Source organism: Saimiri boliviensis, chromosome 2 (genome assembly GCF_048565385.1).
Source record: "Saimiri boliviensis isolate mSaiBol1 chromosome 2, mSaiBol1.pri, whole genome shotgun sequence".
Lineage (NCBI taxonomy): Eukaryota > Metazoa > Chordata > Mammalia > Primates > Cebidae > Saimiri > Saimiri boliviensis.
The window spans coordinates 94323758-94345727 of record NC_133450.1 but is presented as its reverse complement, the minus strand read 5'-3'; the positions used below and the strand labels follow the sequence as shown (position 1 = coordinate 94345727).

Sequence of the window (21970 nt, the reverse complement as noted above, 5' to 3'; positions counted from 1 at the left end):
GGGTGTTTGCTATAAAATTTCAAATTTTCTGTAGGTTTGAGAGATTCAAGATGAAAACCTGGGGGAAAACTATATATTCCGATAATAAAACAGATAGGAAACAAAGAAGGCTCGTAAGACAAATAATAACCAATGAAGATGCTTTCCACATGGATGGGTCTCATGCTTTTGTCCAAAGGGAGTACGTGACATTTGTTCCACGTTAGTGACAGTGACTCACCCTAGGCTGCTGCACAGATAAGAGACGCTATAGATCACAGCAGAGTCCCCAGAGTTGCACATAACCCCAGGCCTACGCACTTGCTCTCTGAAATAATTAGAGGACGCCCTTCTAATGAATGTAAATCTGTAAAGAAACCTCCTCTGAGAAGTTTTTGCTTTTGGAGAATAAAATTAAGTATATGTCAATTTTCTATAGTATACAATAAGCTCAAACAGGCAATAATTATTGATATGATGATGATTAATATATTAATCTATTTCCATTTCTACTTTCCTACTATCAAGTCCCAATTCTCTGGAAAAAACAGTGGAAAAAAACAGGTTTACTATTATATAGCAAAGAAATAAGGAAAACGTTTCTTGGTTTTAAAGTTCTGATTTGTAAGTTAAACCAAGTCAATACAAAAACCTTCCTTCAGACAAATAAAAGTAGGGAATTAAAAACCCTTCTGTAAATCCTTGGTATTATCAGGTTGCTATGAATCTGAAATACAACACTCACACAGTATATCCTTAAGCATTAGGTTGGCAGAAAAGTAATTATGGTTTTTGCCACTGAAATGGCAAAACTGCATTTACTTTTGTGCCAACCTAGTATTATAAACTATATGCAAAGCAAGGTGAGGAACCAAAAACAAAATACATGTCTATAAACATGCTTTCCAAAGTATTATAAATAAACCTTTACTTAAGATCTTGAAATACAAATTAGTTCATATAGTATTCAGAATCAAACCTAATGACAAAGCCAGATGAAATAAACAACAGCATCATTGTAATAGTAACATTTATACAAAAGATTACTAAGTGTCAGAAACTAATGCTTCATTTCATTTAATTCTCAAAACATCCCTATAAAGTAGGTACTATCATTATACCCATTTTACAGATGAGTGAACAAAGGCTAGAATTTGGGTCACTGGCCCAACATGACCCAGCTATTAATAGTAGGTAGAGAAGTCGGTCTTGGAACCTAGCTAGTCTGGCTTTGGAATCTGCTCACAACCACTGTGCTATAATGTCTCCAATATCAGCTATTAAAAAAGTCAGAAATGTATGTCTTCCTAACCTTAATCATCAGGGGATAAGGAATATTCTTTGCTCCTTTATGTCTGTAATTTCCAACATACTTTTTTCCTTTAAAGCTATTAACTATCCTCGATTTTGAGTCAGCTGGTTTTATGTTAGTGTTTCTTCCCCTCCCACCCCCAGTACACTGCCTTTATGTGTATTTGTATTAGTCTCTGTTTAGAATAATTAAAAATGTATGACATGATTAAACGCTGTGTGTTCAAAATAAAAGAAGAGTTAAATACTTTCAGTAACTTTACTCTCTTATCAAGCCTTCAAAAATTTGCTCAGAAAAGTACTGCTGATGTTGACAACCAGAGTATTCCACCAGGGGCACATGATGCCCTGGACTGCAATACTATCACGGCAGTGTCTTTAGTTCTTCTCTACTGTGTATAATGCAGAGCAAGATGGGGTTGGTGGTAGAAATTATGGTAGGAAATATAAGATGTATTTTCTAGAAATATATCCATTTCAAGGAAGGACAATGTTAAAATCATATTAAACCAAATATAGAAATGAAAAAGTTTTATTTATATAAAAAAATCCAGGCTATATAAACAGAGACACAATGCATCTCTGAATGGCCCTGCATTTGGAGGCAGGGTAATCTGCAAAGATGATAGTTTTCACATATGCCCTGTTTCCTATACCAATATAATTATTACATTATCTTTTTTTTTCTGAGACAGAGTCTTGCTCTGTCGCCCAGGCTGGAGTGCAGTGGTGTGATCTCAGCTCACTGCAACCTCTGCCTCCTGGGTTCAAGTGATTCTTCTGCCTCAGCCTCCTGAGTAGCTAGGACTACAGGCAAGTGTCACCAAGCCCAGCTAATTTTCTTGTGTTTTTAAAAGAGGCAGGGTTTCACCATGTTGGCCAGGATGGTCTCGATCTCTTGACCTCATGATCCACCTGCCTTGACCTCCCAAAGTGCTGGGACTACAGGTGTGAACCACCACGCCCAGCCTACTACATTATCTTATAAAGACAAACAGTTGCTTCAAACTCTTTAAAAAATATATAATGGGTTTCCCAAAGACTCAAGTCCATATTCAAAGATGAGTAAAAAAATCCCTTACTTTCCTAGGGTCACTTTCTTCCTTTACTCCTGCTTAAATGCAAAAGCTGATAGTTTCTGATTTGCAGAAAAATCTACAGGTTTCTGCTTTTTAGGCAAATCCAGATTCTCTTTTGCTTTTTCTTCCCGGTTTTCTGTTTCATCACTTTCAGCAACTACACGTTTTCGCTTCTTTGCTTCAGCTCCATCACTTGCCATCTCTCCTCTGGCCTTGTTAGCCCAGGCCTTTGTAAAATAGCAGCGGTGAACAGAAAAGATTGTTAGGTAATAACAAATAGAAAGTAAGTGAGTTATTTACTTTTTCAGGTAATATTTTTATATACAAAGCAGAATAATTAGTACTTGAATTGTTAAGTGTTCTCATTGCTAACAAACCTTTTATTACTTAAATGCAGAGCACATTAAACATTTATCTTACTTTTACATCTCGATCTAAGCTTTGCTTGTATTAATCATACTAACTGCAAAATACTATAGCCCAACAATCACAACTAGGGGACTGACATTGAAACAATCCCACTTTAGTCCTACTCATTTGGGTGTATGTATGTATTTAATTTTATTGTAGGTTGGTTTGTTTACCAACACAGTCAAAATACAGAACCGCTCCCCCAAGACCCAACAGCAACTCCAACCCCTGGCAACTACTACTCTATTCTCCATTCTGATCATGTTGTCACTTCAGGAATGTTACATAAATGAGTATATGTTCTTTGGGGTCTGGTTTTTACTCACTCAGCAAGAGCCAGACAAAGTCCACTCATTTCATCTGTCTCTTAAATCTCTTTTAGTCTATAATAGTTGCCCCCTCCTTCTTTACTTCCCTGGCCATTTCAAGGGCTCTTCAAGCTGTAGAATTTCTCAAATTAACAAACTGGATTTAAGTAAATGCTTAGGGCTTACCTTAAAAATACTGATTACATTTTTAAGTATTCAAAAACACAATCACACCCTTCGCCAAGTCTCTTCCTCTTTTGCAGTGTAAGGTGTTATTTATTCAGATTATCATTTTATCACATTCTTTAGGATTTTTATCCCTTTATACTTATTTAAAAATGAGAAATATAAAATTGTGAATGAGCTTCTAAATGACACAAAATGTAATTAGACCAGTTTCTGACTTCCTCATTATGCAACACCTTTATTCATAAAACCCCATTTACCAAAGCAAGTATCTGTGTTACTAGGTGCCGTGCTATGCCCTGCTATTCCTAAGGAAGTGAAACCTGAGGATTTAATTGGTACATCACACACATTCCTTCCACTTCTAACAGAGAGGCTGCTCCTTCTTTCCTTCACATGGCAGAAGTTCACGAGGAGCAAGTCAACCACCTGTCCCCAATTCCATGTGAGACGCTGGAACAGAACACCAGTCTTTTTTTTCCCAAAAGGAATAGTCTCATGTAGTATTCAATGTGTAAGTAGATAGATTTTTTAAAAATTCTGCTTGCAAGAACCCTAAAGTAGTATTCAAAAAATGTGAACTAATTTTTACTTATTAACTTTCCCTCCCCCTAGAAACACAGTCTCACTCTGTCACCCATGCTGGAGTGTAGTGGCACAATCATGGCCTCTGCCTCCCGAGTTCAAGCAATGCTGTTGCCGCAGCCTCCTGAGTAGCTGGGATTACATGCATGTGCCACCACATCTACCTAATTTTGTATTTTTAGTAGAGACAGAGTTTCTCTCTGTTGGTCAAGCTGGTCTTGAACTCCTGACCTCAGGTGATCTGCCCACCTCAGCCTCCCAAAGTGCTGGGATTATAGGAGTGACCCACTATGCCTGGCCTTTTTAAAAATCTTGATCATCGGCCGGGCGCGGTGGCTCAAGCCTGTAATCCCAGCACTTTGGGAGGCCGAGGCGAGTGGATCACGAGGTCAAGAGAGCGAAACCATCCTGGTCAACAAGGTGAAACCCCGTCTCTACTAAAAATACTAAAAATTAGCTGGGCATGGTGGCGCGTGCCTGTAATCCCACCTACTCGGGAGGCTGAGACAGGAGAATTGCCTGAACCCAGGAGGCGGAGGTTGCGGTGAGCCGAGATCGCGCCATTGCACTCCAGCCTGGGTAACAAGAGCGAAACTCCGTCTCAAAAAAAAAAAAAAAAAAAAAAAATCGTGATCATCATTTTCATTGTTATTATTATTGAGACGAGGTCTCACTATGCTGCCCAGGCTGGTCACAAACTTCTGAGCTCAAGTGATCCTCCCGCCTCAGCCTCCCAATGTACCAGGATTACAAGGCGTGAGACATCACACCCAGCCAAAAGGCATTTCTATGAGAATTTTTTAAATCTGGGAATTCACTAAGATTTCAATCTTGACACAATTATTCTTACCTTTCTTTCTTCAGTTGACAATACTCTAAAACGAATCATTCCTTCTTTTATTATGTCTGTTTCATCTGAAAAGTCAGGATTGTCAGACAAAATATTACTTCTGTTTTCTTCCAGCCACATCTGGAACCCAGTCTTTGGCCTAAAATCACAATTATGTGCAAATGTTTTATACTTAAGACAGAGTTTAAAATGCCTTTTGATTTTAAGTTAGTAATCAACCATAAGTCTTTGATACTTATATAAAGTAAGGAAGACACAGCTACACTTGTTAATATTCATATTAATATATATTTTTTGAGACAGAGTCTCACTCTGTCACCCAGGCTGGAATGCAATGATATGATCTCAGCTCACTGCAACCTCTACCTCCCAGGTTTAAGCGATTCTCCTGCCTCAGCCCCCCAAGTAGCTGGGATTACAGGCGTGCACCACCATGCCTGGCTAATTTTGTGCGTTTTTAGTAGAGATGGGGTTTCACCATGTTGGTCTCAAACTCCTGACCTCCAGTGATCTGCCTGCCTCAGTCTCCCAAAGTGCTGGGATTACAGGCATGAGCCACCACGCCCGGCCTCACATTACTTTAAACTGCCTAGAGTCTGCAAGATCAATGAACTGGGAAAATCCTTTGTAAGGTCGATTCAAAAGGATCACTTACATTTGTATTTTCCAAGTGTAGCAACCATGAACTCTGTTTTTCAACTTTTTAATGAACATTGACAGGCTCAAAGTCTCTAGCCTCACTTAGCCCTTCTCTTCTAACCTGGTAAAATTCTTCCACATGTACTTGGTAAGCTTTTTCCATTTCCCCAAACCTGCTATTTGAATTCCTCACAACTTTTCTCAAGCTGCTTTCCCATCGCCTCACCGTTGCCCTCAGAGCTGACCTGCATCAGCATGGACACAGCACATCTGTACATTTCATTAGATTCCATCATGACACAAATTGTCTTTAAGTCACACAAGTGAAGGTTTAATGCATATATTTAACATTTATTGATCACGTACTACCTATCAGGCACTATTCTAAAAGCTTTATGTATATTACCTCATTTAAATGAAGATAACACTATGAGATAGATACAATTATTATCTCCTTTCCATCCGTGAGAAAAGCAAGACTCAGAGAGGTGAAATAACGTATCCCAGGTTATACAAACAGTAAGAATGAGACCTAGGATTCAACAACTAGGCAATTTCTCCAGAGTCTCTATGTTTAACTCACCAGCTATACACCCCTCACTAGGTTGAACTAAATGAATCCTAAATAACAAGTCTAAACTTTGTAATTTAAAAAAAAAAATTATTTAAAAATTACTAGTATGACCATAATCACTTGCCCAATTTCTGAAAATACGCAAATTTTAAGTAATCTTAATGTACACCAATTTCCAGGAAAATAACAGAACAAATCAAAACAAATAAAAAAAATCAAGACTAAACAAAGGTTCTTGAATTTCCAAATATTACTAAAGACCCAATTTAATGAAACTTGGGGCAATGTCACAAGTCTACTAACAGCATGCAATCTTCTGCTTCTAAACAGCTATTTTTAAAAAGAAAACCAAAATCGAACATTTCTTTCTCTATTTATTTTGTTTTTTAAAGAGACGTGGGTCTCACTATGTTGCCCACACTGGTTCAAACCTCTGGGCTTAAGCAACCCTCCTGCCTCAACGTTCTGAGTACCCGGGACTACAAGAGTGAACAGCCACCTGGCTAAAACTGGATATTTCTGATTTAGTATATCAACATCTGGGACAAAATATTTGTTTCAACAGTGATAATTCCTTAAAATTTAAAAAAGTAAGTTTTCTGTACAACTGATAGTAAGAAATGGTGACTTATCAATCTTTTTATTAGATATAACTTAATACACTTGCAGCAGAATTATCAATCTTTTGTGGTGGTGTTTCAAGAAACAGCATCTTGCTTTGTTGCCCAGGCTGGAGTGCAGTGGTATAATCAGCTCACAGCAACTTCAAATTTCTGGGTTCAAGCAACCCTACCGCCTCAGACTGCCACGAAGCTTGGACTACAGGCATGTGGCACCATATCTGGCTGATTTTTTTTTTTTTTTTTTTTGCTGAGACGGAGTTTTGATCTTTTTACCCAGGCTGGAGTGCAATGGCGTGATCTCGGCTCACCGCAACCTCCGCCTCCTGGGTTCAGGCAATTCTCCTGTCTCAGCCTCCTGAGTAGCTGGGATTACAGGCACGCACCACCATGCCCAGCTAACTTTTTGTATTTTTAGTAGAGACAGGGTTTCACCTTGTTGACCAGGATGGTCTTGATCTCTTGACCTCGTGATCCACCCGCCTCAGCCTCCCAAAGTGCTGGGATTACAGGCTTGAGCCACCGCGCCCGGCCTCTGGCTGATTTTAAAACTTTTTGTAGAGATGAGGTCTCCCTACATTGCCCAGGCTGGTTTCAATCTCCTGGGCTGAAGCTATCCAACCACAATGGCCTTCCAAAGTGTTAAGCTTGGCCAGGTGTGGTGGCTCACACCTGTAATACCAGCACTTTGGGAGGCCAAGGTGGGTAGATCACTTGAGGCCACGAGTTTGAGACCAGACTGGACAATATGGCAAAACTCCCTACGAAAAATTCAAATATAACCGGGCATGGTGGTGCACACCTGTAATCCCAGCTACTCAGGAGGCTGAGGCACGAGAATCGCTTGAACCCAGGAGGTGGAGGTTGCAGTAAGCTGAGATCGCACCATTGCACTCCAGCCTGGGTGGCAGAGTGAGACTCTGTTTCAAAAAAATAGGCTGAAAAAAAAAGCCTGAGCCACTATGCCCGGCCTATCATTTTTCTTAAATAAAATTTTTACTGTTTAAGACTTAAATTCAGAACAAAACAGGAAATATGAAAACCACAGCTACTACCTCAAATTAAACTGATTAACATAGAGTTATTAGGAAAATAAGATGTACTTTATTTTATTATTATTATTATTATCCCTGGTCTGCTCAGCATGAAAAAATAAGATATATTATGGTAAAAATGAAATTGTGATTTTTCTTCTCTTTTTGTTTTTTTCTGAGATGGAGTTTCACTCTGTTGCCTAGGCTGAAGCGCAGTGGCACAATTTCAGCTCACTGCAGCTTCGCCTCCTGGGTTCAAGCAATTCTCTTGCCTCAGCCTCCTGAGTAGCTGGGATTACAGGCGTGAGCCATCATACCTGACTAATTTTTGTAGTTTTGATAGAGATGTTTTTTTTTTTTTGTTTTTTTTAAGATTTTGTTTTATTTATTTAGGTTCTGGGGTACACACGCAGATCGTGCAGGATTGTTACATAGGTACACACATGGCAAGGTGGTTTCCTGCCTTCCTCACCACCACCACCACTCCCGCCACCTCCACCAGTCACCAGTTTCTGGTATTTCTCCCCACGTTATCCCTCCCCACCCTACCCACCCCCCACGCTGTCCCTCCCCTAGTCCCAACTGACTGCAGTGTCTGATGCACCTGTGTCCACCACGTGTTCTAACTGTTCAACACCAGCCTTAATTTTTCTTATTCTGTGTATGTATGTGATATTTGTAAGGTTGAGAATAAAGACTAAAGTTAGAGAGAGAACACTTTACATTAATCATACAGCTCCTATGTAACCTTCTTGTTTGTCAAACATACCCTGAATGGTTTTGAAAAATATTAGGTTGCTGTATCCATCACTTATTAGACTTCAGTGATCACTTTCTACTTTATCCATTTAAATATTCCCTAACATATCCAAAGTTCTGTTATTGATGCATAAGTGCTCAGACATAAAACTATTAAAATATTATTGATAAAAAGATGAGGCTCTATTTTACTACAGCGTTTGTGCCACTAAGCTTAAGTCCCTTGAACCTTTAAAATTATACTTCAGTTTTTTTCTTTTCTTTTTTGAGATGGTGTTTCGATTTTGTTTCCCAGGCTGAAGTGCAGTGCAGATCTTGGCCCACCGAAACCTCCGTCTCCCAGATTCAGGCATTTCTCCTGCCTCAGCCTCCTGAGTAGCTGAGATCACAGGCATGCACCACCATGCCCAGCTAATTTTGGACTTTTATAGATATGGGGTTTCATTTATGTTTGTCAGGCTGGTTTCGAAATCCCGACCTCAGTGGATCCGCCTGCTTTGGCCTCCCAAAATGCTGGGATTACAGGCGTCAGACACTGCGACCGGCCCACTTTCATTTTTTCTTAGTTTTCAAATCCAGTTATGTCAAAAGTACATATAACAAGAATTTGAATGTAAATTATTTTGGAATTGAATCCAAATCATTAAATACTAAATTTGGCAAATGCATTTGACTGGGCCAGAAATTGTTTTTAAAAATTGAATAGAAAGTGTGACAAAGCTGAAACTTGTAAAATATACATGCTTTTATGACAAATCATTTTGTGATCATTTAAATTCTAAAGTTAGCAGTGTTATATAGTAGACTTGAATATAAGTTGGCTGTTTGAAATGTGAATATTGGGCCGGGAGCGGTGGCTCAAGCCTGTAATCCCAGCAATTTGGGAGGCCGAGGCGGGTGGATCACGAGGTCAAGAGATCGAGACCATCCTGGTCAACGTGGTGAAACCCCGTCTCTACCAAAAATACAAAAAATTAGCTGGGCATGGTGGCACGTGCCCGTAGTCCCAGCCACTCAGGAGGCTGAGGCAGGAGCATTGCCTGAACCCAGGAGGCGGAGGTTGCGGCGAGCCAAGATCGTGCCATTGCACTCCAGCCTGGGTAACAAGAGCAAAAATCCATCTCAAAAAAAAAAAAAAAAAAAAAAATATTGGGGCCGGAAGCGGTGGCTCACTCCTGTAATCTCAGCACTTTGGGAGGCTGAGGCGGATGGATAATGAGGTCGAGAGATCGAGACCATCCTGGTCAACATGGCGAAACCCCGTCTCTACTAAAAAGACAAAAATTAGCTGGGCATGGTGGTGCGTGCCTGTAATCCCAGCCACTCAGGAGGCTGAGGCAGGAGAATAGTCCGAACCCAGGAGGCGGAGGCTGCAGTGAGCCGAGATCGTGCCATTGCACTCGAGCCTGGGTAACAAGAGCGAAACTCCATCTCAAAACAAACAAACAGAAAAAAAACAAACAACAACAACAACAAAAAAAATCTTGGGACATTTAAAGATACACTTTGAGAATATATTTCAAGTAAAATAAGCCAGTAACAAAATGATGGATGTTATCATTTCACTTATATGATATAAAATAGTCACACTCATAAAAACAGAATGTGAAATGGTGGTTCTCAAGAGCTCAAGACAGAATAAAATGGGTAAATGTTATTTAACGCATACTGAGTTTTAGTTTTACAAGAGGTAAAATTTCAAGAAGTGTTTTGCATAATGAGGTAAATGTAGTTGACATGCCTCAAATACACAGTTTTGTTGTTTTGTTTTTTTTTTGAGACAGGGTCTCAAATTGTCACCCAAGTTTGAGTGCAATGGCACAATTATGGTTCAGTTCAGCCTCACACTCCCAGGCCCAAATAATCCTGCCCCTCAATCTCTCAAGTAGCTGGGACCACAGGTACACATCACCATGCCTGGCCATTTCTTATAAAAAAAAGTTTGTAGAGAGGATGTCTCCATATTTTCCCCAGGCTGTTTTGAAACTTTTGGATTCAAGCAATCCTCCTGTGCTGGCCTCTCAAAATCCTGGTTTTACAGATGTGACCCACTACCAATGTCTTCTGACATGTACATTTAAATAGATTTAAGAAGGGAATTATATATACCTTTACAATTTTTTTTTTAACTTGACAAAATACAGAATCATAAATCTTTTTTTAAATTACCTTTAAATCGCCGGATGTGGTGGCTCATGTCTGTAATCCCAACACTTTGGGAAGCCGAGGTGGGCAGATCATGAGGTCATGAGTTCGAGACCATCCTGGCCAACACGATGAAACCCCCGTCTCTACTAAAAATATAAAATTAGCTGGGGGTGGTGGCACGTGCCCGTAGTCCCAGATACTTGGGAGGCTGAGGCAGAAGAATTGCCCGAATCTGGGAGGCGGAGGTTGCAGTGAACCGAGATTGCACCATTGCACTCCAGCCTGGGTGACAGAGCAGGACTCCATCTGCAGGTCACAGGGCCACACAAGCCAGGCGTCTAGGCGAACAGGACACAGAGCAGTCGAGATGGGGTTTTACCATGTTGGCCAGGTTGGTCTCGAACTCCTGACCTCAAGTGATCCACCTGCCTCTGCTTCCAAAAGTGCTGGGATTACAGGTGTGAGCCACTGTGGCAGGCCAAAATTATGACTTTTCAAATTTAACAGACACATTACAAATAAATCCAGCATAGTAGAGATCAAGAACATTGGTAACATATTGTGTTTATGGACAAAGAGAATATGAACAAACAGGAACATTCATATTGCTGAAGGTATATAAAATGATACATCAATGCAGAACAATTTAGCATTGGAATTATAAGTGCACATTAACTTGAACCATACCTGAATCCATCTTATGGCTATAAATGCATCTGTGAGAAATGCTATTCATATAAAATTATTCATTGCAGTACTCTCTGTACTAGCAAAAGACCAGTAACCGTCTTTCGTCCACAAGTAGAGAACTACATGAACTATGACATATCTATATAATGGACATAAAAAGATTAAAGCTCTCATTTTTCTATCCATCCATTTATGTATTTTTCTGACAGCCTTGCTATAGTATAAAGAAGTTTTTTAAGTAGTAATATCAAATAAGCTGCAAAAACTATTGTTAAGTGAAAAAAGTAAGGTAAAGAATAATGTGTAAAACAAAAAAAAAATAAACAAATATGTATTTGTACATGAATAGAATAATTTTGGAAACCTCCACAAGAAACTTGTTGAAGAGGTTGTTTTTGGAGACAGAAACTAGTTGGATGAAACTACTTTTCCTCACACATCTTTTTGTATCTTTTGCTGTTTCTCACCATTAAACTATTTAAAAGCAAACAAAAATTAATTATAAAATATAACATCCCTATAAAATATAACTACAATTTAAAACATACAATTTATTAAGGCATATTTTAATAAATACTGTAAACAGACCTTAATATTTGTGGCTTCCTTAAAGTCACAAGTGTCCAGAATGCCCAGTACCAATGCCAATGTATTATTTATATTAAGGAATAACAGTGTTGCATAATTTTGTATTGCTGGGAAGGAGGCGGAGGAGGGGTAAGAAAAGCAAAAGAAAAAAAATTTTATATTGCTGCTACTGTATGCTTTTTACCTGGACACTGCAGGTTAAATTTCTCTATGTACTTACCTTTGGTTTTCAGTGTTTTGAGGACATATAGCTGGGGTTTCAGATAATACATTTTTAGGATTTTCTTCTTTTACTTCCTCAGTTTTGTTAGGTTGAGAAGTTCTTTTCTGGAAATAGGATGCTGCAGATGCCTATAAAAACAAACATGAACTCTGCAATGTTATAAGCAAGTTCTGAAAAACATGAAGAAACATCTATAATTACTGAGAATTCTTATATTAACACGTGAAATCTTGAGTTCTAAGTTGTAAATAAACAGGCAAACACATGCAAAACCAAAATACTACACTTCAAATTCCATGTTTTCTAAATGAATACAATTAAAAGAAATAGAAAAGATAAACAATAGATCTATTTTACTGATGACAAATCTGGGATCAAATACTTAGGAGAGTGGACAAAATCAGAATATAGAACAAGGAAAGATCAGGGCCATCTACAATATCAGCCATTATTAAATAAGAATATACATCAGAGCTATCTGGGTGATTTTAATAAAAATACAGACAGACGGGCCAGGCATGGTGGCTCACGCCTGTAATCCCAGCACTTTGGGAAACCGAGGCGGGCGGATCATGAGGTCAAGAGATTGAGACCATCCTGGTCAACATGGTGAAACCCCGCCTCTACTAAAAATACAAAAAACTAGCGGGGCATGGTGGCGCATGCCTGTAATCCCAGCTACTCAGGAGGCTGAGGCAGGAGAATTGCCTGAACCCAGGAGGTGGAGGTTGCAGTGAGCCGAGATCGCGCCATTGCACTCCAAGCCTGGGTAACAAGCGAAACTCCGTCTCAAACAAACAAACAAACAAAATACAGATAGACGTTTGAGCTTCTGGGGTCTGAATATATATATTTTTAAAAAGTGAATCTGGCCGGGCGCGGTGGCTCAAGCCTGTAATCCCAGCACTTTGGGAGGCCGAGGCGGGTGGATCATGAGGTCGAGAGATCGAGACCATCCTGGTCAACATGGTGAAACCCCGTCTCTACTAAAAAAGTGCAAAAAATTAGCTGGGCATGGTGGCGCGTGCCTGTAATCCCAGCTACTCAGGAGGCTGAGGAAGGAGAATTGCCTGAGCCCAGGAGGCGGAGGTTGCACTGAGCCGAGATCGCGCCATTGCACTCCAGCCTGGGTAACAAGGGCGAAACTCCGTCTCAAAAAAAAAAAAAAAAAAAGTGAATCTATAAAAAAACAGCGGCAGGGGTGGGTGTGGTGGCTCATGCCTGTAATCCCAGCACTCTGGGAGGTTGAGGTGGGTGGATCACTTGAGGCCAAGAGTTTGAGACCAGCCTGGCCATCAGGCTGAAACCCCATCTGTACTAAAAATACCAAAACTTGCTAGGCGCGGTGGCAGGTGTCTCTAATCCCAGCTGCTTGGGAGGCTGAGGCACGAGAATTGCTTGAACCCAGGAGACAGAGGCTGCAGCAAGCTGAGATCGTGCCATTGCACTCTAGCCTGAGCAACAGAGTGAGCCTCTGTCTCAAAAAAAAGGGTGGGGAGCAGGATAGTGGTCATGGAAGTCAGAATCTGCTATAAAGTGTGTAACAACTCATGAGGCAAAACAAGGAGAGATTCTGAAGCAAAAACACAACTGCTTTGGTGTTTTTTTTGAGATGGGGTCTCCCTTATATTGCCCAGATTAGACTCAAACTCCTGGGCACAAGTGATCCTCCCACCTCAGTCTCCTGAGTAGCTGGAACTACAGGTATATGACACTGTGCCCAGCTGCAAAACCAGAATTGAACCCACTTCCCTAGCAAGACAATTGTCAGAATCTCCTATCTTGTATCTGAAACAGTGAATAAAACAATCACAACCTCCCATCCTATATCTGAAACAGTGAACAAAACAATTATAGCCTCCTATCTGACATCTGAAATGGAACAAAACTGAAGACAAACAGATCCCATGCTGCTTACTGCAGATGAGGGTAACTGATACAGTACCTGCTTAGGCTTTGGCTTTGGAATCAGAGGCTTTATAATGGGAGACGTTTCATTATTTGTAGTTCGATTAAGTGCAGTGGATTTCTTGGATGATTTGGCCATATTATCTAAAATATTAGTTGAACGTGCTGGATTCATTGACATGGCTGGTTCTTTGGAACTGGCTGATACCTAAAGAGCAAGATAGTGTTAGCACTTTATGTTTAAAGAAGAAAAATAAAACCCCAAGAAATTAATTTTTTCCTTAAATTTCTGTTAAGTTTGTATTGCTGTCTCATCTTCAGAACTAAATACATTTGGTACAATCCAAATTTAGAATGATACATATATTCCCAAATACCATAGCTCCAAGAAAGATAGAGGTATCTTTCAAAAGGCTAAAGGTACTTAGAATGTAAGTAGAAAAGACAACTTTCAGCCTAAGTGCTGCTTTCTTTTGTTTCCACATAGATCAGTCTTTAATGCCTCCAAGTCTGGGGAGAGTCATTTCCTCATTTGAAAATATTTCTTTGGCTGGGCGCGGTGGCTCACACCTATAATCCCAGCACTTTGGGAGGCCGAGGCGGGTGGATCACGAGGTCAAGAGATCGAGACCATCTTGGTCAGCAAGGTGAAACCCCGTCTCTACGAAAAATACAAAAATTAGTCGGGCATGGTGGTGCACGCCTGTAGTCCCAGCTACTCGGGAGGCTGAGGCAGGAAAATTGCTTGAACCCAGGAGGCGGAGGTTGTGGTGAGCCGAGATCGCGCCATTGTACTCCAGCCTGGGTAACAAGAGCGAAACTCCGTCTCAAAAAAAAAAAAAGAAAACATTTCTTTGTATGGAAATGCATTTAAATAATATAAAACATAACTTCGAAGAGTTTACCTTGAAGGGATTTACTCGTCCTTGGCTGCTAAAGGTAACTGCACCTTTCACAAAAAAGAAACCCTTGCTTAATATGGTAGAAAATAGATGACTTCTGACATCTATAATACTCAACAGAATATTTTAATCCCCATTAAATGAAAACAAATGTATTCTGCAACTTTTTAAACTATTAACAACAGACATTATCTTTCCTACTTCTAAGCCAAAATAAAAGCTATTAAATGTGAACTATCCCAGTGTGCCACTATGAAACATATTCAGTATGTACAGATCTTCTGCTACTGCTGAAGAGCGGTGGCTCATCTGAGCTAAGGTTAGAATTCCGTTTACTTGTGTTCTGCATCCCACATCCTCCTGCTTTGTCAAAAAACCTGACCTATCAAGTTTCTTGACACCCGACATCTTTGACTTTTCCCTATGTATTGGCCCCTCAAGTTTCCCAACTTAAAAAGGAACAACAAACAAATATTCTCTAAACCACATTCCTTCCAGTCACCCTTTTCTCTTGCCTCCGGCATCCAGCCTTTTTTTTTTTTTTTTTTTTTTTTTTGGGAGACAGAGTCTCACTCTTATCACCCAAGCTAGAAGACAATGGTGCAATCTTGGCTCACTGCAATCGCCATCTCCCAGGTTCAGGCGATTCTCCTGCCTCAACCTCCTGAATAGCTGGGAATACAGGCACCTGCCACCATGCCCGGCTAATTTTTGTATTTTTAGTTGAGATGGGGTTTCACTATGTTGGCCAGGCTGGTCTCAAACTCCTGATGTCAAGTGATCCACCCACCTTGGCCTCCCAGAGTGCTGCGATTACAAATGTAAGCCACCACGCCCGGACATCCAGCCAAATTTTTCAAGAGCTGTTGACACTATTATTATTTCCTCACCATCCATACATTCCTCCATATAACATAGCACTTCCAGCCCTACTACCCTACAGAATCTCCTCTTGCTAAGGCCCTCTATGATCTCTACATGGTCAACCGTTAAATACCTTTCAGTCACTTTATCTGCTCTATCAACGGCATCCCACAGAGTTAACTGTTACTTTCTTCTTGATATTTTGTCTCTCTTGACTTCTGAGATACTGCATTCCCTTAGTTCCTTCTTCTCTGGGCCTGTGGACTCATTGTCTTCCAGTAGCTGGTTCCTCCTCTCTCTCTATCTGATGTTCAAATATTGGAGATTCCCTAGGCCTAAGCTCATTTTTCTTCTTGCTTTACATTGCCCCTCAATGCTTGCTTATCCATGGGAGGGAGAGAGGGAGGGAGGGAGGGAGGGAGAGAGGGAAGGAGAGAGGAAGGGAGGAGGAAAAGAGGAAGGAAGGGAGGAAAGAAGGGAGGGAGGGAGGGAGGAAGGAAGGAAGGAAAAAAGGAAGGAAGGAAGGAAGCAAGGAAGGAGGGAGGGAGGGAAGGAGGGAAGGAAGGACGGACTTTCCAGTTGACCATGGCAACTTGCGTCTGTAATCCCAGAACTCTGGAGGCTAAGGCAGGAGGATCACTTGAGCCCAGGAGTTCTAGACCAGCCTGGGCAACAAAGTGAGCCCCTTTCTCTAGAAAAAAATACACAAAAAAAATTAGCCAGGCATGGTGGCACACAACTGTAATCATAGCTACTCAGTAGGCTGAGGCAGGGGTATCACTTGAGCACACACGAGTTCAAGGCTGTAGTGAGCTATGACTGCATCACTGCACTCCAGTCTGGGTGACAAAGCAAGATACCCTGTTTCCAAAAAAAAACAAAAAACAAAAAAAAAACTTTCCGTCTAGCCAATAAAAATTACTTCATTTAGCTTGTTTCTGAAAATACTTTATGAAAGTTTCCCCTTTTGTCTCTCCTGGCTGAGTGCTAGCCCCTTGCAGCCTGGTGCCTCCCTGACTCATGCATCACGGAACACTCCAATTAATTCTTTAAGATTTAAGTGTGCTTAAGAGTTTCTTTTGCCGGGCGCGGTGGCTCAAGCCTGTAATCCCAGCACTTTGGGAGGCCGAGGCGGGTGGATCACGAGGTCGAGAGATCGAGACCATTCTGGTCAACATGGTGAAACCCCGTCTCTACTAAAAATACAAAAAATTAGCTGGGCATGGTGGCGCGTGCCTGTAATCCCAGCTACTCAGGAGGCTGAGGCAGGAGAATTGCCTGAGCCCAGGAGGCGGAGGTTGCGGTGAGCCGAGATCGCGCCATTGCACTCCAGCCTGGGCAACAAGAGCGAAACTCCGTCTCAAAAAAAAAAAAAAAAAAGAGTTTCTTTTGCCGGGCGCGGTGGCTCAAGCCTGTAATCCCAGCACTTTGGGAGGCCGAGGCGGGTGGATCACGAGGTCGAGAGATCGAGACCATCCTGGTCAACATGGCGAAACCCCGTCTCTACTAAAAATACAAAAAATTAGCTGGGCATGGTGGCACGTGCCTGTAATCCCAGCTACTCAGGAGGCTGAGGCAGGAGAATTGCCTGAACCCAGGAGGCAGAGGTTGCGGTGAGCCGAGATCGAGCCATTGCACTCCAGCCTGGGTAACAAGAGCGAAACTCCGTCTCAAAAAAAAAAAAAAAAGAGTTTCTTTTATTACAAGAAACAGAGTCACTCTTCATGCCCTGAATTCCTACACTCCCTTTACCATCTTCAGAAACAGCTCCCCAATTCTGCACATTCTTTCTACCATCACCATCACCACCCTAGCTCAAGCCCCTATTCAATCTCACTTGGACTGCCTCTGTAGTCTCTTTATTTTATTTTATTTTATTTTTTGAGACAGAGTCTTGCTCTGTCACCAGGTGCCAGGCTGGAGTGGAGTGGCGTGATCTCAGCTCACTACACTCTCTGCCTCCCCAGTTCAAGCAATTCCCCTGCCTCAACCTCCCGAGTAGCTGGGACTACAGGCGCCACTATGGCCAGCTAATTTTTGTATTTTTAGTAGAGACAGGATTTCACCATGTTGGCCAGGATGGTCTCGATCTCTTGACCTCGTGATCCGCCCGTCTTGGCCTCTCAAAGTGCTGAGATTACAGGCGTGAACCACCATGCCCGGCTATTTTATTTTTAAATTTTTGTTTACTTATTATTATTATTTTTTAGATGAAGTCTCACTTTGTTGTCCAGGCTGGAGTGAAGTGGTATGATCTCTGCTCACTGCAACCTCTGCCTCCTGGATTCAATCGATTCTCCTGCCTCAGCCTCCCTAGTAGTTGGGATTACAGGAAGGAGCCACCACACCCAGCTAATATTTTTTTGGATTTTTAGTAGACATGGGGTTTCACCATTTTGGCCAGGCTGATCTCAAACGCCTGACCTCAAGTGCTCCACCTGCCTCAGCCTCCCAAACTGCTGGGATTACAGGCATGAGCCAGTGTGCCTGGCTTATTTACTTATTTTTTGATACAGGGTCTTCCTCTGTCACTCAGGCTGGAGTACAGTGGTACAACCATAGTCCACTGCACCCTCAAACTCCTGAGCTCAAGATATCCTCCTGTCTTAGCTTCCCGAATACCTAGGACTATAAGTGTGCACCACCATGCCTGGCTAACACTTTAATTTTTTACTTTTTGTAGAGATAGGGTTTCGCTGTTCCCTAGGCTGGTCTCAAACGTCTGGCCTCAAGTGATCCTTCCTCCTTGGCCTCCCAAAATGCTGGGGTTACAGACGTGAACCACCAGTCTGGTCAGTAGTCTATATCTGCTCTTCTTTGGCACAGTGTGCCATGCTATCCGTTTGCTTAAAACCTACAACAGTCTCTCAATGACCTTAGAATAAAGAGCAAACTCCTGGCTGGGTGTGGTGGCTCACACTTGTAGGTCCAATACTTTGAGAGGCGGAGCCAAGTGAATTGCCTGAGCCCAGGTGTTTGAGACCAGCCTGGACAACGTAGTGATACCCCATCTCTATTTTAAAAAAAAAAAACAAACAACCAAAATCCTTAATATGGCCAACATAGATCTGCATGACTTGGCCCCTGCCCGTCACTCCAAAACCCTTCAGCACCACTTTCTCTTTGCTCTCTGAGCTTTTCACACTACCTTTTTACAGCCTTCACTTCACACATACTGTTCCTTAAACCCAAATGCATCTCCTCTGCTCCTGTTCCCATGCACCTTTGCCTCGATGACTGTTACTCATCCTTCAGGTCTCTGCTGTAAACACTCCAGGAGGCCTGCCTTGGAATCCCGACCCATCCTCCACCACTGACTAGATGACAGCTATGCGTTATATGCTCTTTTCATACCCTACATGGTTTTAAAGTTTATTTTTAAAATCAAAGTAACATATGTCCACAGTTTAAAAAGTCAAATGGTGCTATAAGGTTTATGCTCCCCAACCCAAAAAAGGCCAGCAGGGCCCTACTCTAACCTCCTCTATCTCCCAGGCCCCTACTCTAACCTCTATCTCCCACACTCCCTGAAGGTAACTATTTTCAACTCCTTTCAACTGTTTCTCCAATATCCTGCATGTTTCCTTAGTGATACCAAGATCTGTCTTCAACATCTGTCTTCTCAGCTGGGTTGAAATAGCATTAAAATACAAATCAACCAGGCATGTCTCTTTGACTTCTGTATCCACCTTTAAGTAAAATGCCTGACACACAATAGGTATTTAATAAATATATGTTATGACCACAGCTTCACAAATAACATCTGGGATTTTAAAAAAATAAAAATATAAACAAGAACAAAATGGCCCTAAGTGGTAAGGTATATTTGAGTAGATGTGTCACTTTATAGATGACTTGTAAAATTTCCTTGATATTGCAAATTTATAAATATTTCTCACCTGACTTAGGTGAAACATCAGAGGAATCTGTACTTCTGGGAAACGAGTTCTGTCCTACAGATTAAAATAAAGCAATATAATATAAATGGGGAAAATAAAGTCATCCTCAATATTCAACAATTAGACAGCAAAGAGGTCTGAAACAAGTATGAGTATTCAATTTCCCTCAGTCAAGTAAAACGGGAAATGCCACATTCATGATAGTTCTTATCATTTATGGGCTTGACAGTGTTTCTCACCATGCTTATGTATTTCCGGTTTTTCATCATCATTAGCTTCTCCACTGTCCTTGACATCTTCTTCAACTTGATTCCTGAACCTTGGCTGGCTCCACTCAGTAGCGGCATTACTGTAACTAAGAGAAAATTATCTACATATACTTTTTTTTTTTTTTTTTTAAGATAAAGTTTTTCTCTGTTGCCCAGGCTAGAGTGCAGTGGCATGATCTTGGCTCACTGCAACCTCCACCTCCTAGGTTCAAGCAGTTCTCCTGCTTCAGCCTCCTGAGTAGCTAGGATTACAGGTGTACACCACCATGCCTGGCTAATTTTTGTAGTTTTAGTAAAGATAGGGTTTCACTATCCTGGCCAGGCTCATCTCGAACTCCTGACTTTGTGATCTGTCTGCGTTGGCCTCTCAAAGTCGTAAGATTACAGGTGTGAGCCACCATGCCGAGAAAATAATATTATTCAATAAAGAGCTAAGCAAAGACCAACTTAACATTCAAGAGAGTAAAGGAAAATTCAAACAACTGAATTATTTCTTACCCAGCATTCAGCTTTCTTCTGAAATCTTCTTCTTCTTCCTCTTCCACCTGGGTTGCTGTCAATTCAGCTGCCTTCTCTACAGCCAGTTCACTAAGTCTTTGAGCCAATATTAATTTCCGAGAGCGAGAAGCATATTTAATCGCTAAATTCACAGCATTTTGAGTCATTAGATCAGCAAGTTCCACACAACGAAATTCCCGCTCCAGTTTACAAGAAAGCTAATCCAAAAAAAAAAAAAAATCAAACCATATTAAGCAAAACTTTTTAAAGACACTGAAACTAGTAAAACTCAGAAAATAGTTTTCTAGCTACTGTATCTCACCAGTTCTAAGATGCACATTTTTACAAGTTTTAACATCTCCAAAATTGGAAAGTACCTTACAATCAATGGTGGGTCTGGCCAGGCTTGGTGGCTGACACCTGTAATCTCAACACTTTGGGAAGCTGAGGCAGGAGGATCATGAGGTCAGGAGTTTGAGACCAGCTTGGTCATAATGGCGAAACCCTGTCTCTACTAACAATACAAAAATTAGCTGGATGTGGTGACATGCGCCTGTAATCCCAGCTACTCGGGAGGCTGAGGCAGGAGAATTGCTTGAACTCAGGAGGCAGAGGTTGCAGTGAGCTGAGATCATGCCACTGCACTCCAGCCTGGGTGACAGGGCCAGACTCTGTTTCAGGGAAAAAAAAAATTTCAAGAGGGCCAGGTGTGGTGGCTCACACCTATAATCCCAGCACTTTGGAAGGCCAAGGCAGAGGGATTGCTTGAGGTCAAGAGTTTGACACTAGCCTGGGCAACACAGTGAGACCCTGTAACTACAAAAAATAAATTAGCTTGGCCGGGCGCGGTGGCTCAAGCCTGTAATCCCAGCACTTTGGCGAGGCGGGTGGATCACAAGGTCGAGAGATCGAGACCATCCTGGTCAACATGGTGAAACCCAGTCTCTACTAAAAATACAAAAAATTAGCTGGGCATGGTGGCACGTGCCTGTAATCCCAGCTACTCAGGAGGCTGAGGCAGGAGAATTGCCTGAACCCAGGAGGCGGAGGTTGCGGTGAGCCGAGATTGCGCCATTGCACTCCAGCCTGGGTAACAAGAGCAAAACTCCGTCTCAAAAAAAATAAATAAATAAAATAAAATAAAATAAAAAATAAATTAGCTGGGTGTGGTGGCATGTACCTATAGTGCCAGCTACTCAGGAGACTGAGTCAGGAGGAACACTAGAGTCCAGGAAGTTGAGGTTACAGTGAGACACAATCTTGCCATTATACTTTAGCCTGGGTGACAGAGTGAGACCCTGTCTCTAAAAAACACAAAAAAGAAAACCAACAAACTGAGAAAAATTGGTACTTTGGCCGGGCGCCTGTAATCCTAGCACTTTGGGAGGCCGAGGCAGGTGGATCTCGAGGTCAAGAGATGGAGACCATCCTGGTCAACGTGGTGAAACCCCGTCTCTACTAAAAATACAAAAAAATTAGCTGAGCATGGTGGCACGTGCCTGTAATCCCAGCTACTCAGGAGGCTGAGGCAGGAGAATTGCCTGAACCCAGGAGGCGGAGGTTGCGGTGAGCCGAGATCGCGCCATTGCACTCCAGCCTGGGTAACAAGAGCGAAACTCCATCTCAAAAAAAAAAAAAAAAAAAGA

General features: G+C 41.6%; 1 protein-coding gene across 3 annotated transcripts in view; it reads right to left on the bottom strand.

Moving 5' to 3' along the window:
• Window positions 1-414: 414 nt before the first annotated feature.
• Window positions 415-21970, bottom strand: part of WDHD1 (WD repeat and HMG-box DNA binding protein 1) — a 77979-nt gene continuing 56423 nt past the window's right edge. Inside the window, exons 19-26 of one of the 3 annotated variants that reach the window (XM_074393919.1) lie at window positions 20325-20542; window positions 19797-19906; window positions 19558-19611; window positions 14798-14841; window positions 13930-14100; window positions 11982-12112; window positions 4710-4848; window positions 415-2596 (exon numbers count right to left, since the gene is read on the bottom strand). In XM_074393919.1, the coding sequence (XP_074250020.1) occupies window positions 2396-2596; window positions 4710-4848; window positions 11982-12112; window positions 13930-14100; window positions 14798-14841; window positions 19558-19611; window positions 19797-19906; window positions 20325-20542 (1068 nt within the window). In that variant the 3' untranslated portion in view covers window positions 415-2395. Of the gene's footprint in view, window positions 2597-4709; window positions 4849-11981; window positions 12113-13929; window positions 14101-14797; window positions 14842-19557; window positions 19612-19796; window positions 19913-20324; window positions 20543-21970 lie in introns of all 3 variants that reach the window. The other 2 variants (XM_039468651.2, XM_074393920.1) reach the window with 2 other exon arrangements.